Below are 17,361 nucleotides of genomic sequence, written 5' to 3' on the forward strand. Positions count from 1 at the left end.
CTGTAACACAAACCAGCAGATTTTGCACAAACTCCATCCCACTAACATACTGTAAAATAAGTGAAGAAGACTGTAGTAATCCAGCAATCTGGTTCAAGAAATTAAAACAGTTTAAAGTACTCTGATCATAACAGGAATAAAGGGAATATCGAAAAATATTTACTATAAACATAAAGAAAGTGTCTTTACTCCAAAAGAATTGAACGTGGGACTGCTTTTACTGTAGCACAAACAGCAAATCTGGTGAATAGCATTTATTTAGTCCCATCAGTGTCTAATACTGAAGGATATAAAAGTCTTTTTAAAGATAAGTTTCACATTTTCAGCATGATATTGTGTTCAGACTTATCAATACATAAATTACAATAGTGTGTCATCAGCATAAAGATACACATTGCAATCAAGTAGAGGTAAAAAGGGATTTTTTCAGATAATCAGCAAAAAGGGACACTTTTTATTTATTTCAGGCTCAAATATTGAACACTGCTTACTTGTTCACTAATAATAACCTATAACAACAACAGTGGCTTTGTGTGCATATTTGAGTCAGGGCAGCTGGACATGTGACCACATAGGGTGTAACTGACTGCTGTCACAGTAAGATTGGACCAGCGTGTTTGTGTGTGTGATTTGCCTGAAGTGTCCATGTTTCAAAAGGAGACAAGAGTCATGGATGCACTCAGTCACATATACTCTCTTTCTCGCTCCTTGAGCCTGAGCCCTCTTCCTCTGCTTTGCCTCCTCTTGTCAGTACATCACTGGCCGCCCACAGCGACACGTGCCTGGACGAGGACATGACTGTCATGTTCCTCAAAGGAGCACTTTGTATGAATTATTGCTCATTTCTTGTTGGTCCTGCCAGCTGTCTGTGTTCTAGGTTTGGTTTGGTGCAGACAGGCTAGTAGTTAAATGAAGGAGAGTCTGACAGCTCACACACCTCATAACATTGGGGTGCAACCATGCACGCTGTAAAGCACATAATGTGTTTTACTATATAGATTGTAAAACCACATAAAACACAGATGGTGCCTGTTTCAACCTGGAAAGCTGAGCGCACTTTTATTGATCAGTGCTATGTTTTGCTCACACTTTATATCCCAAGTATGTGAGCATAGTGTGTTTTTGCTGCAGAACATGGTGATGATCTTGAAAATGTTTGGATGTATGATTTGTTATCATTAATTTCTGACTATCCTGCCCATTAAAGGTAAAAAAAAAAAAAAAAAAAAAAAAAAAAAGCTATTGACAATGCACCTCTAGGCCTGCTAAAGTTTTAGCCTGCTTGGAATTTACCATAGAAAAAAAAAGGAACATATATTACAGTAGATGATGTTTTTTCACTGGAGATCAGCAACACATTTAGCCTCACCAACTTTTAAATTGTCTCATGTTGCACTGGCTGGCAGCTCTGTACTGACAGGGAGACTGAAGTGAAGCTAATGAATTCTGAATGCATGAATTCATTTGATGGAGATCATTTGATCTTCAATTGATAACACTGACACACAGACTAATATTTGCAGTATAAGCTAATGTTACCCAAATTATTGCTTAATGAGTTGTAATGGAAAAGCAAATAGCTCATTACATCGACCAGGTCATGTACACATGCATGTATCTGGCATATCCATAATGTGTCTTTGTTCTAGATGGTCTAGATGAGAACCTGGTTATATGTAAAAGAAAGCTGTGAAACCAAAGGGGATTTAATTACTATTAACGGATCACTACTTCACACAAAGATGAGTCACAGAATAATCATTCATGACTAGAGATTGTTCAAGAACAGCAGAAATTGATTGCTTTGGTTGGGTCACCTTTGATTACATGTTTTGCATCCATCACGTGTGAAAAGTACTCTGGATGTTCGAGTTTGTGCAAGCTCACATTTTTAATCTCTGTATGCTGTACACACACTCACCGTGTGTGTGTATATTCTTTCATTCGTGCATGTACTGTTTGTGCTTTTCTGCAATGAATGACAATAATGAGGTTCTACTGTAGGAGTGGGTATACTGTGCCAGTCCAGGTTGCTTCCTGTTTTTCTCATTTAGACAAATGGAAGTAACTCAGAGTGACCTGTTTACATAAGAAGGCACACAGAACTGGCAGGGCAGCTGACAGAGACACCCTGAAGGAGGCGGGCCAGAATGTCCTGCTTTGTCAGTCTGTGTTTGTGTGTCTGTGCATGCATTTGTGCAGCCGCACATTTATGTATTTGTCCAGCCGAGCATCTGTGCAAGCATTCAGTTGAGCATGTAAGTGAGAAAGAATGAATGAGAATAAAAGAGGAATCTGCATGTGTAGGTGCGTGCATGTTTCTGTGCACACATGTGCATGTGCATTACTTAATGAGGTCTTTGATGCATCTTCTGCTTCCTGCTCGGAGGCCTCTGGTGCCAGTTCTGGTGCAGAAATGGATGCTTCTAATTTTAGCATCTTTGTGAGAATCTCTGAATGTGTGAGAGGGGGAGAGAACGAGAGACGACAGAGAGATGTTGCAGGGATGACAAAGAGAGAGAGGATAAAATAAGGAACAGAGAAAAGCAGGAAGAGGACTTGAGAGAGTGAATGGCTGTAGCCGAAGTCACTCTCTCATTCACACATTCACCATTACCTCTATGGTAACCACAAAGAATACTATGAAAATCTTCATATTGGGTTTTCAGACAGGAAGTTCAGACAAATAAATATCAGCTGTCAGGTTGTGTGGAGCCAGCTCACCAAACCTCAAAATAAGATAAACAGAGGGTATCTCATGAAAGAGGAGATCCCCCCCATGTCACCTAAATTAAAAGTGTGTCTTAATAAAGAGTTGACTTCACTAACTTCAATGTTCAGCAGCTGACAAGAATTCTTTATCAAGACGTGAAAAAGCAGTGCTACCTCTAGATTTCTAGGCTTGTGTGATGAAGTTCTACAGTTGATGCTGTATACTGCGTAGCTGTTTAATGGCTATGGTCTCTGGAGCATGTCATTAAAGATCCAATGCTCCAGCAGCCCATTAACTTATCTTCAGCCTGTTGGAACAGCTTCACTCCATAGAATATTTTAATTGACTTTCAATTCATGTACCTCTTCAAGGGAGTTTTGTTTCCACAGAAAGACGTTGTTTACGGGGCCGGGGAATGGCTAAAGGTTAGGTGTTGTCCCGCAATGTGATTTTAATTAGGTAGTCTGGTAGTCTCTATTGCTTTTTGTGCAATTTTAAGCATAGCGCTGCACACTCAATTCAGATCCCTATGTAGTTCAGCTAATAGTGTACGGCTTTTTATATTGGCAGTTTCTAAATGCTGAGTGAGCTTTGCAGGTAGTGCATTTATTTCATGCGTGAAGATCTCGTAAATTCTCTATAAATTGTCTCCATCAAATGTAGAAAGTAGATGTAAATTTCGGTCCAGTTTAAAAGGAGAATTTCCTGGTAGATTTTTCATGACTTTCCCTTGAAATGATGTGATTGTGCTGCAGTATTGTGGGTGTTAATGACTGCAAATGCACAGATCCACCATTAGAAGTCAGAAATCAAAGGCAGAATGAGTAGACCTTTCCTAAAAAGCTAAATCATCTTTCTCAATCATCACTTTTGACCCACAGGAATTATGTGGATGTGTCTGTATCTGCAAAGACCCTGCCATCTGCCAGTATTTTCATATTTTGCTGTGGCAGTGGGTGTTAAGCCCCCAGCCATCACAGCATGCAGGGTGGGACTGAAAATGTAGCGACCATGCCAGATCATAAGCATGCATCTAAGAGGAGCCGCAGAGCCGGGGAGGAGGGGACAACTTTGAATGTTGTCTTTACGAACTGCAGCTGACAAATGAGCCTGATCACATTCCCATAGTGTCAAATACAGACGTTTGTCACGTCCCTCGGCATAGAGATGCTAAAGGATCCCTTGTGCATCTGTATGAGACACACCAAGCTTCAGCTAACTCCAGTGTAAACCCATCCATGGCAGTGTTAGATGCTCAGAGCAAGGTGACAAATTCAAAAGAGCAAAAAGGTCATGAATGGAGGAAAGTGGTGTGGATGGATGGATCAAACAACAACAACAAACCCATGAGAGCAGGGTTTGCGTCCCGTTCGAACCAAACTGCGATATTTCAGGGTCAGGGCAGGAAGGCTTTGTGCCAACATATTGGATGGTGGGCGCAGTTGCTCTGGCATCTAATACTGATGTAGATGGGTTTACATAGGAGTTAGTGCGTCTCACACTGAAAGAAACCTTATGCGTCTGTATGAGACACCGAAGCTCATGACAAATTTGACAGTCAGGGGATGAGAACATGTTGGACAAATTTTACTCTTTCTGCTTAAAATATGAGCGCCCTGTAAATTCTTACATTCTCTTACTCTTGTTTTGGTGTATTTGCTTTCACAAAGTTGAGGAGAATTAATCAGACCGATTTAAAATGAGGGTAAAAAGTACTTACACTGTAATGGTGATTTGCTATACTGAACCAGAGTGGACTCTTGCGTTATTAAGTCATAAGTTTGGCTGTGTCCTAATGCATTATCTGTTTGAATCACATCAACAGGAGTTAGTGTCTCCGTGGGCTCTGGTGTTATAGCAAAGCTGTGTCAGTAGGCCCCTGTGATACAGCTTAGGAGGCCCTTTGACAGAACTGGGTTAGAAGCCAAGATGAAGGAATTATGTCACAGAGAGAACTATGCTGACCCTGACTGGCATTCTGGTCCTTCAGCCTTTTGTCTCCAGTGAATCTGTAGAACCACACTCTCCTTTAGATATATTCACAGAATGGTAATTAGAGGATGGAAATGCTGCGGTGAACCATTACAGTTCATCATACTATCCGTGGCATTTAAATCAATGAGGCAGAGAGTGAGTCTCCTGTGAGTTTGTCCGTCCCAGTGGGCTGAGTCAGACAAGATGACATCCTCACCAGGGACCTTGAGCCTACTCCTCCCTCAGGACAGCCCACACTGTTTACCACCAGCAGGGCACATGGGCACACACACACACAGCGGTGTGTGCATGCACACACACAAGGGGAATGTAACGCACACAGATACTTTTGTTTATATATGTTTATATATATTAGCAAAAGTGTGAGTGAAGTAGAATATAAATAGGATTCTGGTGGTGATTAATCATTATCTTCTCAGCTAGTCATATTATCTATTAAGCAGCTGTGCTAATCACAATGGCCCTTAATGAAAATGTCTCAATAAATGAAGAAGCGAGACTGAACTGGCTTCTCCAGGCAAAGTGTGAATGCACACTGCCACAAGCCATTCACATGATAGCATAAACAGAAAATTAACCATTAGAATACAGTTTGGAAGACAGGCAGAGTTGAAGAGACGTAAGTTGTCCCTTCATTTAGTTAACGATGCAAAGTTTGAACCTGTTGCTGTATTTTCAGCTGAAAATATGTAGAGAGATTAAGGAAAGGGTGACGATGGAGTTCAGTGATGTAGAGAGAATGACACTGATTTTTTATGGAAGTGTGTGAACTGTGTGTGTCCAATGCATCCAGGATGTCAATGGTGGCTTTGACTGTAGTCAATGCCACCAGTGAAAGACTCAGTCTTACCAGCATTCCTGCCATAATTAGGTTACAGTTGCCTTTGTCTTTGTGGAAGTATGTGAACTGGTTGAGTAATGTGCAATCTTACTGCTCTAAACATATTATGCATATCAGCATTGCAGTAATGCAGGAACCTTATGTGCATGCAGCTACTGTGTTGTGTGTGTTGTCTCTCTCCAACGCTTTGCATTTATTCTCAAGTGTGCAGGGTACATAACCGTACGAATAGATAAAGCATATTTCACTGTAGTACTGCACGCTGCAGTCTTTGTGATGCTACAAGAATAGCTCACATTTAAACATGCACATGCCCACACACACATAGTACGTTCAATGCTTTTTTATTTTGAATGTGACAATCCCTGTGACACCGTGAGGAGGCTCCAGGAGGCTTGATTTACATGAGCAGCATAAAGAAATTTGAATTGACTTACCTTTCAAAGTGACAGATTGCCCATTTGAAAAAATCTGACACCTCAGCTCCACAAAATTATTAATGTCATGCAAGTGACATTATTCAATGTGTGATAAAATAATCCTATCGAAGATTCACAGCCTGTAATTAATTTTGAGGAGGTCTTGATTGTGTTTTAAAACACAGGAAATGTCTGTCATTTAAAAAAACAGATGACTCATTCTGAGGTCGTGCAGCTTCTCAATGTTTTATTACAGTATTTTTAAAACACTGCACCTCGGGCCTGATTTCCCCCAGATTCTCCCCTCTCTTCAAACAATCACATTGGACCCAGTGAATGGAAAATTATATCCTTTTGTTTTCATTCAGAGTGTGCAAAGAAGCGCATTCTGTCGGTCTGTGCTCCCATTTTCTAGAGAGAGGATATGAGCTTTATGACTCCTGAACTTAAGAGCTTTGAAAGCTGAAATCTTTTCAAGAACTTAACACTCTTTTAACCTCTGGAAGACATTTCTGTCTTCATCCAGTTAAAAGAAACATGTTCATTCAGAATATTTGCCTTGCACAATGATCCATTCCATCTGATAAATGAATACAGTCACAAATAGACAATACATAACAGGTGGTATTTGTTAGATTTTTGGTTTTCCTCAAATAAAGTTTCAGCTATTGTCACTCCGTGACAGACAGTCCTCCGTCAATAAGTTCAACCAAAATGCAAGCAACTTTAATGGAACATCCTTTAGCACAGCAATGGGCAGTGAAGGGATGCGTTAGGATTTTAGTACACTGATCATATCGGGCTCTTTGGTTGTATTTTCTGTGCCCTCTGCCACAATTGTTAGTACAGTAGGTTGTTGCTACTGTAACATACAAAAAGAATGAAAAGCCTTGAAACTGCTCAGACGTCTTTCGTGCTGTTTGCACTGCACAGACTGTTACATTAAATCAGTCTCCCTTCATAGATTTTATGTACAAATCTGTAGGAAAACTGCGCTGAGCTTGTTCTTTTTACTTATGTGCGTCTTTCATTCTATCTAAAGAAGAAGATTATATGAGTCATTGAAACCTTCCAGTCAATTATGTTGTATAAGTGTTATTTTTGGAAACGGCAACAAATTCTCATTTTGGCCAGTAGAAACATATTGATTATCTGTAAGTATCTACACAGTGCATGTGTTATGTGTGTACATACACACACACACACACACACACACACACACCCTTCAAACACTTTCAGATAGCAAGCTAGCAGAACCTGGCTGGCAGACGCAAACAAAACACCTGCTGACCTCTACTTTTCTGTCTCCCAATTGACCTCCATCTGCTTCCTTTAGGTGACTGTGAGTGTGTGACAGTGAGGGTATGTGTGTGTGCAGTCAGAGCTTAGAGCAGAAAGGTTGACAAACTGTGATTGTGTGTGTGTGTCCATCCTGCGTGTGTATAAGCTGCCTTGCGGTGCCAGCTCAGTTATTAAAGCGGCACTGCCACAGTGGATCCCTAGGTTCAGATATTACGCAGCCTCTGCAGCAGAATAGCTGCAGGTCTTCTCTAGTAGAACAACCTCAACTCAATATTCACAGTGTTTAAAGCACCTGGCTCCCTCTGTGACACAAACTGACCAAGTGAATCCAGGTGAAACCTTAAATCCCTCAGCAATTTCAGCCATCAAAACCACTTTGGCCTTGAAGGTAAGGGGAAGATGAAAGCTGTGCTCCTGCCATTTTCCAGTGTTCGACTCCAAAAAAAAAAAAAAAAAAAAAAACTTGTAAGGTGCTGGCATCATCATGGTTTTTCATATCAGTGATCTGCAAAACTTAAAACAGCCCATTAGTGTGGTTCCTGGGATTTATGAAAAGAAGGTAAAATCTATATGTGTAAGATGCAAAAACTTGTGTCTGCACAAGTGGAGAGAACGGCTTGAATTGCAGTGAATGCCGGCCAACACAAAAACTCATATCATGGGATGTTTAAAGAGGTTACTTCTGTGCTGCTTTTGCAATGCACTTCCCACAGACCACTTGTCAGTCAGCATTACAATATCAGAACTGGGACTTTCGGCTCTTCAAGGTTCAATTTCTGCCACTCTGTTACCTACACTATGTATTAAGCCATGGTGGCTATGGCAACTGTCCACTTTTCTTTCAGTATAATGCAGTATACAGTAGATCTTCACGCCCACAGTTTCTGCTATACTGACATTTTCTCAAGAGATACCAACAGTCAGACCTTTCAATGAAAACTGGTGAGGCACTGTGTGTCCCATCTTGTTATGCAGTCACTTCACTTCACCATGTTTTTACTATACCACAAATTTTAAGTCGATCCTAGTTCACACACAAAGATGCCGCATCTGACTGTTTGCCCTTGTCATTTTAATGAGGTTTTGTTTGTTTTGCTTTGTTAAGTGCAGTCTGACCTCCATTTCAAAAGTGGAGTGCTCAGTTTCTTCTATATTATAAGTAGTGAAGTATTGCATTCTCCATTTGAATACATTATCCACAGGTAAATATGTTAATTACACATATGTAAATATTTTTTTGCTGAGCTTAGAGGGGAGTTTAGGCTGGCAGGCGTTTCACTATTCGTCGTAAGCACCAAGGTTCTTATCAGGATTAAGGCACGGTGTTGTGGTGTGGATTTAAACAAGTCTTTGATGTGGTGTGAATGTATGCATCTTCTATCTGCAACAGAGCGCGTGAATATACGTGTCTTTATTTCTGCTTTACCGTTTAGAAGCACTTGCTGTAAAATGAAAAAGGACTCTGTCGCACTCCTTAAAATTCCCTGTTTCTTAAGGCCTGTGTAAGATTTAGTGCGCTCTGTCAAGATTTAGCCAAATTTTGTCTCAGTATAGGCGAGATGGTTTGGAGTTCACGTCTGGCTTTATACTCAGTCTCAAACGTGTCACAAATAAGTATTCAGATGATCGGTTGATGCTTTGCCCCTACCCAAATTGTATCTGTGGAAAACTGCTACAGCTGCTAAATCAAAAATAAAAATCTGCACTCTGCTGTAGAGAAAGGGACTGTATGGCAATTTACATACTGAATAAAAAGTACACAAAAAACTCAAAATGGAAAAAGAAAAGCTTGAACAAAAAAGTGAAAAACAATGAAGAAGAGAATGAGAATGAATGAGAATGAATGAAGAGAGACAGAAAGAAGGGGTGAAGTGAGACAGGAGAGTATGACTTGCCTCGGCTGAGGACCGACTGTGGGACGTCTGTGATGCAACACACAAACACCATTTACAAGGTGATTGTTGATTGCAGTTGCAGTTGCTGATGCTTTTGTGTTCACACAACATGGTAGTGTTAACAAATGAGAACCACTTCTCTGGTTAAGGTTTGGTTAAGAACAGGAGAAGATCATGGCCATGGCTCAGTGAACTCAGTGTTTTCTGTTGGTAGGACATGGGATTTGCCGTCTGCAGTCTTGAAGTCAAACAGGCCGTCTGACTCAACCACCTGCTGCCTGCTGACGGCCAAGAAACAAAGACCGTTTAACATTTGAGCGACCCAGCGATGCTGCCTCGCTAGCGACTCAGTGGATTGCAGTATTGGTTCCTACCACTTTGGTCTTGACTGAAATATCTCAATTTTTGAGCACTAATTAGCAATGTTAGCATGCTAACACATCAAACTAGAAAAGCAAACTTGTAAACATTGCTAAACATCAGCATGTTAGGTTTGTCATCATGAGCATGTTAACAAGCTGACTTTAGCTTTTAGCTCAAAGCAGCGCTGTGCCTCAGCACAGCCTCATGGAGCTGCTAGCATGGTTGTAGACTCTTTCAGAGCCTTTGTAAGGGTTTATCTCTTTTGCATGCAATGTTGACTTGCCCCCTCATCTTTGATCTTTATTCTGTTTTATCCGTGCTGCAAAGATTCCTCTATTTTTTTTTTCATGATACTACAGTTGCGCCCAGAATTCCTTAATGCTGCCATGATATTTCCTCTGCTCTGTTTCCTTCTTTTATGTGCCATTTTTCTCATCTACAGGAATGTAGAGTTGAGGAGTAGTTTTCTTCTCATGGTCTTTCCCCCGTCTTATCTCTTTTGTCTCATATCCCTCTCGCTGTTTCTGCTTCATTTCTTTCCTCTCTTTTCCCTCAGCTCTTCTTTCCTCACTCCCTCTCTTATGCCATCACCATCCATCTCTCCTCCAGGGGATCCCATGGAAATGTTTAATTGTTCTGAAATGTCTACAGTGAGCTGGACTAAATGACTCAGTAGCCATGTCATCTGACATGAAAGTCTAATACCATTTTAGCTTCAGTTTGTTTGCAGTCATTCAAGGACTTTCTTTCTTTTCTGGTGAGCTGGACACATTCACAAGCTTGGTTTTATTTTCTTAGTCTTTGATAGCTCAAGGTTGGACAGAACTGAGCCTGTTAAGATGTCAGATTAAAAGCAAACACTGCCAACCAGATCCTGGTTGTGGCTGTGATGCTGTATTTTTATTCAGAGCACATGCAACTATACTAAAGACTGAACATTTGATGATACTGTGCTGCCCTCTGGTCAATCCAGAGACGTTCCTATGTGTGAGACTGTGATTTCAGCGGATATGCTGTATAACATGTGTATACCATTTCTCATGTTTTAATCTCTGTTACAGAGCACGACAAGCACCGCCTATGCAAAAGTACTGAATACATGAATCTTCACTTCAAAGTCAAATGGTTCCACAACGAGTATGTCCGCGACTTGCCGGCCTTCAAGGGTGTTTCGCCTGAGTATTCTCTGTAAGTGTCCTCTCATTCTCCCACGTCCATCCAGAGAAGCATAAAAATGCATACAGGCATACATTACTGTTTGATTATGTATGCAGATGCATTGTTAAGGGAACCTGCTGGATATATGACGTACATATATATATCAAAAGGGAAATAATGGTGTCATTCTCACAGTGAGGAGATGAAGTATTGAAAATGTACATAGTAGAATGTGATTAGTAATGCATGATAGAACATGAGCAAACTCTTTTAACATCCAATTAAAACTGGGGAAAACTTTGACTTACAATTGAGATAAATGTTGCAAAGAAAAATTCATATTGTTTTTTTTAGTTACTAAATAATTTTTAAAACATTTGACATCATATTTCAGTACCTCATAGGGCAAAAGATTCTGTAATGGTCAGCAATCAGTCAGGGTGGCTCAGAAGAGTTATGGCGCTGGTTAAGACTGAATCTGTAAAACTGTCATGTTTGTATAATCTGTGCCCTCACTTTATTCCTACAAGCCTTTAAATAAGCTGATCATGAAGCGTTTTGGATGAGGAGGCAAATTTATGGCCTAAAAGCATGTTTTTGTTCTTCTTTTAACGTATTCCTGTTTTCCATTGCACATGCATAATCATGTGCAGCAAAGCGGGGATAGCTGTGATATAAACATGTGTAATGCAAGCAGGGAACGCATTGCCCTCTCCCATCCTGCCAGTCTATCAGAGTAATGACTCACCCTCCCCCTCTCCAGCACTGTCACTCAAACACCATCTCTAGCACGATGGATTCGTCCAGAGGCATACACACACACACACACACACACACACACACACACACACAGAGTCTCTCTCTTCCTCTTCCGTCTGCCTGTCTCTCTTCTCTTTCTCTGTCGCCACGCCCACCTTATTTATTGGCTTTCCCTCTTGTAGCAGATGCCCTTAGCCAGAGTGCAATGCAGTTTTGGGGGAACATCCGTCGCTCTGAGGACAAGCTCAGGCACTATATTAAACCAGGAAATGGCAAAGTGAAACGGACAGAACAGCATTATTATTCCACTAACAAATGCACTGCTTTACCCGACTCACGCGTCCCAGCCTGTCCTGTCCTCTTCTGTCCTCTGTCTGAGCCTCGCAGTCTAATCTGTCCACAAACTGAAACCTGATATCGATGCCTGCATGAAGAGCAGCCTTGGCCAAAACCACACTGAAATCTGCGAGGTCTTCTCAGGATACCTCTCCGAGTGTAACACAATCAATTGTCATTGATCTCCCTTAAATACAATGGTTCCCCTAAAATGTTTAAATGGATAAAAAGCCTTGGCCTCAGAATTGTTCTCATAGAGTAACCCCCGACTCATCTGTGGCTCCAGACAGATGAGACGAACAACAATTCGAAAAAATTCTCTCAAGTATGATTTGACCCTTCTGTGAAAGAATGTTTTCTTTTTAAGGTGGTTCGAGCCGTTTGTCATTCAGTGGCTTGATGAAAACGAGGATGTTGCCATGGATTTCCTCAATGGTGCTCTGGAAAGGGACAAGAAAGACGGAGTGAGTACTGCACTGAATTATTTCTCAATATGTAGCTTTATATTTAACTTACCATTCCACTTAAGACTGCTTTTCTATTCACAAGGACAGCCTACTCAGACTGAATTTACCTCTTGGGGAAGAGAATGTGAGGAATAAAGGAAATTCCACACAGTCAAAAACAACTCCTCGCCCAGAGACATCACAGGACAAGAATATCAATTAAATTTCAGTTAGAAAATGATAAAAACAGGAAGCAAAACATGATTTTCAGGGCAGTAAAAGGCACAGAAGGATTTTAGGCAGTATTGTGAGGAAGTGTGTGTAAGCTTCACAAGGACTGGCTCAGAAATTGTTGCATTTTTTTGATGCACCTTCACACATTTTGGTCCAGTTGAAATGTGTTTATGTTTTAAAAGCGGTAGAAGAGCATTTTGGTTAATTTCATTAACAAAATTAGCTCTCTATAATATCAGCAATGTAAAAACAGGTATAATGTCATGTGACATCTTCTGTTGTTCTTGCACACTACAGACCTTTAACAAAATGGGGACATTAAGTGTAAAATGTGTGGTCTGACAGGGCCTAAACAAAAGATGCTGTGCATTATGGGAAGCGTAGGATGCTTTTTTGTGGGGCAGCTTGACCCATACCAGAGAATAAAACTCTCCAGCTTTATGGAAAAGCACTACTAAATGGCTTGAGTAGTCCTTTAGAGGAGGTACAGTCTGAAGATGCGGTCAGTAAAAGTTAATTTTGCTGAGAACAGAGCAAAAAGCTTTCAGCCTGCTGCTTAGTTACACAGTTTGTCTAACAGCTCCATAAAGCTGACATTCACTAAGTGTAACATTTTCATTACCACTGACGGAAATGTCCAACCCAGGATGTCCACCGACCAACGAACAAAAGATAAAATCGTGATTTATCTTCACTTCACATGAAACGTATGATTGAACACGACTTCAATGTCAAACATGATTAAACGCAGGAATTCAAGCGATAACTGCAGAGTTTCAGAGAGTTAATGTGTTATTAGTGTGCCTCAGCAGTTACTGACCATTCAAACATATCAATACATCTATCTGCAAGGGTCATTAGGACTGGAGTGGTCTAGATTCCTGCTCTGTGACTGATGTGGTTACAGAGGAATTGGTTCTTTAATTGTATGTTGACTTCACTGTCCATAATAGCGTCTCACTACAATGAGGTGCGTAAAGGACCTAATCCTAAATCTCTCTCTCTTTCACCCCACCTATTCATCACTCTCTCTATCCTCATGCCCCCCCCCCCCCCCCCCCCTTTCCTGCAACAGTTCCAGCAAACCTCTGAGCACGCCCTCTTTTCCTGTTCGGTGGTGGATGTGTTCACTCAGCTAAACCAGAGTTTTGAGATTATCAAGAAGCTGGAGTGTCCAAACCCCCAGGCCCTGGCTCACTTCATGTGCCGCTTTGCGAAGGTCAGGCTCTTTGAAAAGGCGCATGAGTACTCCTGTAGGGACTAATAACTCACAGTTAAAGAGTTTGCCATTGATCTAAGGAGACTCTGTGGTCTATTTATTCTGTTTGATATTAACTTATTATTAGATTGTGACTGCTTTAAATTGTTTCAGTGAGTCCAAGAACTTCAATGATGAACAGCAAACAAACTGTAATTATAAAACTGTCCTTCTCCCTCCCTACAGACTATCAACAAAGTTCTTCTGCAATATGCTGCAATCATTTCCAAGGACTTTCCTTTGTATTTGAGTAAGGAGAACGTGGTAAGTGCCTACTCAGAGGTCTGCAAATGTTAATAGGAAAGATTCCATTTGGTTGAAATGCAAATATGATCAGGTGATATTCCCATGATGCCTGTCTCTAACAGCGGTTTGCATGGAGATTGTGTGGAAAACGCTTTGGATAGCAGCTCAGTCTGTTCTATGCTGAGCCCTGCCTTGACTTCTGCGATGCACTTAACAGTATCTCTGTTAACCGAGATGCATTTATTCATCTCACGGCCCACAGCTGATGGGGAAAAGCCGTTGGTATTTTCTGGGCTCCCCGTCTATTGTTTAATGTGACGGATGACTAAATGCAGAGCCGTCTGAGTGGCCTAATTATCCACACAGGTCTTTGAAGTTGAAGTGAGAGATAACACGCAGGGTATGAGCAGAGGAGGCAGATGTTTCTTTACGGTGTTGACAGGCTCATTACAATTGACCTAGAGAAAACATGAAATGTCCCTCCTCAAGACGGGACGGAGCAGACAGATGATGGAAAAAAGAAAATAAGAGGCAGATGGAGTTCCACAGCGGCAGGATTACATCAAATTAAACCTAATTTCTAATTTGTTAGACTGTCACATACAGTAAATGACCTACATCATAGCCATCTTTACCAAGAAGGTTCTGTGTGTCTGTCTTTGCCACCAACAAACTGAAATACAGTATAGTATGAGACCCCTCAAATCTAATCAGTGGCTACTTGCGACCCCTGCCTCAAAGGCCGCCATCTGGACTTAAGTTGTTAAAAGTTTGCTTTAATAATTTTCAAGGGGTACATGCATGGAGTATTTTACCTAAAAAAGACAAATTCAACAATTGTAAGAGAAAATTCAGTCATCTTCTGTGCCCTCAGCTTTATCTTGAGACCCCTTGGGGCATCCCCAGGTTCAGAACCACTGATCTATTGCAAACATATTGTAGTGCTGGTGGGAGTACGTTTTGCAATATTGACATTTGCAGACAAACTTGTTAGCTTAGCATCTTCCTATTCAAACATCATTACCGCACTGAATACTGTAAATCAATAAATACACCACTGTGAAATAGCTGTCTTTTTTTCCCCTCTTTGCTGTCTGTGACTGATGTCACAGCAGCCTCTCACATTTAACTGATGGATTACGATATACCCAGTTATTCGACCAAACCCTTTATTCTACATTTTTCATTGTCTCTCAAGCTACGTGTAGCTGAAGAAAATCTTCAATACTCTTATCCAGATTTAGAATATCTAATCACTGCCATCCAAATACGTTCATATATCTAGTAGTGAGCCATTATGTGCTGCCGCTGAGACACTATTAGCTGGATTCAAAGACACCAATCATCCTTCTCCTGTGGGCCACAGAATGATCATTTTAGTGCTACCCATTACCACTATCATAATTTTTGGGCATTGTATGTTTGTCAGTTGTTTTTTTGGGGGGAGGCAGATAATGTACATAATGTGACTGACTGAAAACCTTGAAGAATTGCTCACAGTCTCCATAAAAAGCAGCGTGATTAATGTCTGTCATCTGTTAAACTTGTTGCGCTTGGAGCTGAGAATCGATAACGCCTGACATATTCAGTGCAGACATTTCTCTCCTTCTTGGATTATGTGTTGCGTTTTCCCTGCTGACTGACGATGTCATTCTGAAACCTTGCATCTTTGTATGGATGATGTGTCCGGAAATCAAAACTGATGGATTTGACTGTTTTGACCCACATGACGTTTTGCAGAGTGTTCTCAATTATATGGGCTAGTCTCAGTCTAGCAAGTCATTACAATACAGTGTCAATGTCTGTAGAAGAAAAGGATATTTAATGTACTGTTGTTTGTTGGACGTCAACTGCGTTAAATATATATTCGATTTTCTTGTCACATAGAGGGTCTATGCAACACAATCTCCTTATTTTAATTCTTTTTCTATTCCATTTTTACAGCCCTGCATCCTCCTCAACAACATTCAGCAGCTCCGTGTCCAACTGGAGAAGATGTTTGAGTCCATGGGTGGCAAACAGGTCTGTGCTTGCCTAAGTGTGTCAGTCTGCTATGAGGTTTCCAGGCAATGCATTTTCAGCTGATCTATTTTTGGCATGTAATATATGAATTATCACAATGCAATGCTGCATTGATCTGCATCTTTCCACTGGAAGGTCAAACAGCAAGGTTAGCTAAAGAACAGCATCCCCAGAGCTTCAAAGCATTCAGTGTCTTGCTCAAGGACACTTCTGCAGTGTTGATGCCAGTTAATATGGAAGCTTAAACCTCCATCCTCAGATCAGCACTCTGCTGTGAAATATATGCTGTGTCGTGATTATGTAAATGATCGTTTCAGATGACATTTATGTGAAGTGAAAGTGAATTGACCCAAACTGTGATGTGCTGTAATCCTTCTCTCAGTTCTGTACTTAACCATAAAATAGACTAATCTGACATGTAGTTCACTTTGCTAATATCACCTTTTCAGCTTCTACCTCTACAGCTCCTCAACAATTCCTTTGTACCCCATCATTATTACCCCACCTCTAATCCCCCTTGTGTATAACGTGTTGCCTTTTTGTAAACATTAAGTTAAAACCTTACAAGTGTGTGTGTTTTGGTTCTGAAACACAGATGAATTTTTTTCCTTGTCGACCTGTCAATGTGTCAGTCTAACCTGAGAAGCAGCAGCCACGGCTTCTTGTAACTTACACGCATGTTTCTCTCCAGTATCTAACGCCTGTCTTGCCTTGCGTTTTGTCTTCTGTCGTTGTGTCTTCTGTTTCCCCCCGTTTCCTTTCTGTGCTCTCTCTCTCTGTCTGTCTCCAGGAGGAGGGGGTTGTGTCCTTCTGTAAGGTGTGTGCAATAGGACTCGTCAACACCCCTTCCTACCATTTACCGAATGATACGGAAAAAGCACGCCCCCTCCCCCCTGTGCCTCCCCGCCACCCCTCACGCTCTTACGCTTCTCACCCCCTCCCCCCCAACCCCTCCAGCAGCATGTGCCACAGAGCATACGGAATCTGAAATACCCATCACGCCTCTGGACATGCTGCTCAAGCTCACCATCCCCGACGCTCTGGGGATAGTGGCTCAACCCAACCGATCCCATCTTTATTTTTAGCTTGCTTTTTTCCCCTCTGTCACTTCTCAATCCATGGCAAATTTGGAAGTGCAATGTTTATTTTAATTTGTTGTCCCCCCCTTTTTTCCCCCTGGCACAAAGAGCAGAGTCAAAGGCCCACCATGTCAATGGCTGTGGTTTCGATCATCTTTATCCATTCCCCAGGCTGCAGCCACAAAATGCTTCAGACGGGATTTTTCAGAGTCGTGTCTAATGAGCTTCTCCAACATTTCCAAATCTCTCCAGCTGTGCCCTTAGTTGAGGTGCTGCTGCCTCCACACCGGTTAGC

At 41.3% G+C, this 17,361-nt stretch overlaps 1 protein-coding gene across 2 annotated transcripts in view; it reads left to right on the top strand.

Moving 5' to 3' along the window:
- LOC139334962 (protein unc-13 homolog C) overlaps nucleotides 1-17,361 on the top strand; it is a 99,005-nt gene that overhangs the window by 64,253 nt on the left and 17,391 nt on the right. For both annotated transcript variants that reach the window (XM_070968283.1, XM_070968275.1), the window contains 5 exons: nucleotides 10,590-10,716; nucleotides 12,149-12,245; nucleotides 13,537-13,680; nucleotides 13,906-13,983; nucleotides 15,910-15,987. In XM_070968283.1, the coding sequence (XP_070824384.1) occupies nucleotides 10,590-10,716; nucleotides 12,149-12,245; nucleotides 13,537-13,680; nucleotides 13,906-13,983; nucleotides 15,910-15,987 (524 nt within the window). The remainder of the gene's footprint in view (nucleotides 1-10,589; nucleotides 10,717-12,148; nucleotides 12,246-13,536; nucleotides 13,681-13,905; nucleotides 13,984-15,909; nucleotides 15,988-17,361) is intronic.

The sequence above is a fragment of the Chaetodon trifascialis genome, chromosome 1, assembly GCF_039877785.1.
Source record: "Chaetodon trifascialis isolate fChaTrf1 chromosome 1, fChaTrf1.hap1, whole genome shotgun sequence".
Classification (NCBI taxonomy): Eukaryota; Metazoa; Chordata; class Actinopteri; order Chaetodontiformes; family Chaetodontidae; genus Chaetodon; species Chaetodon trifascialis.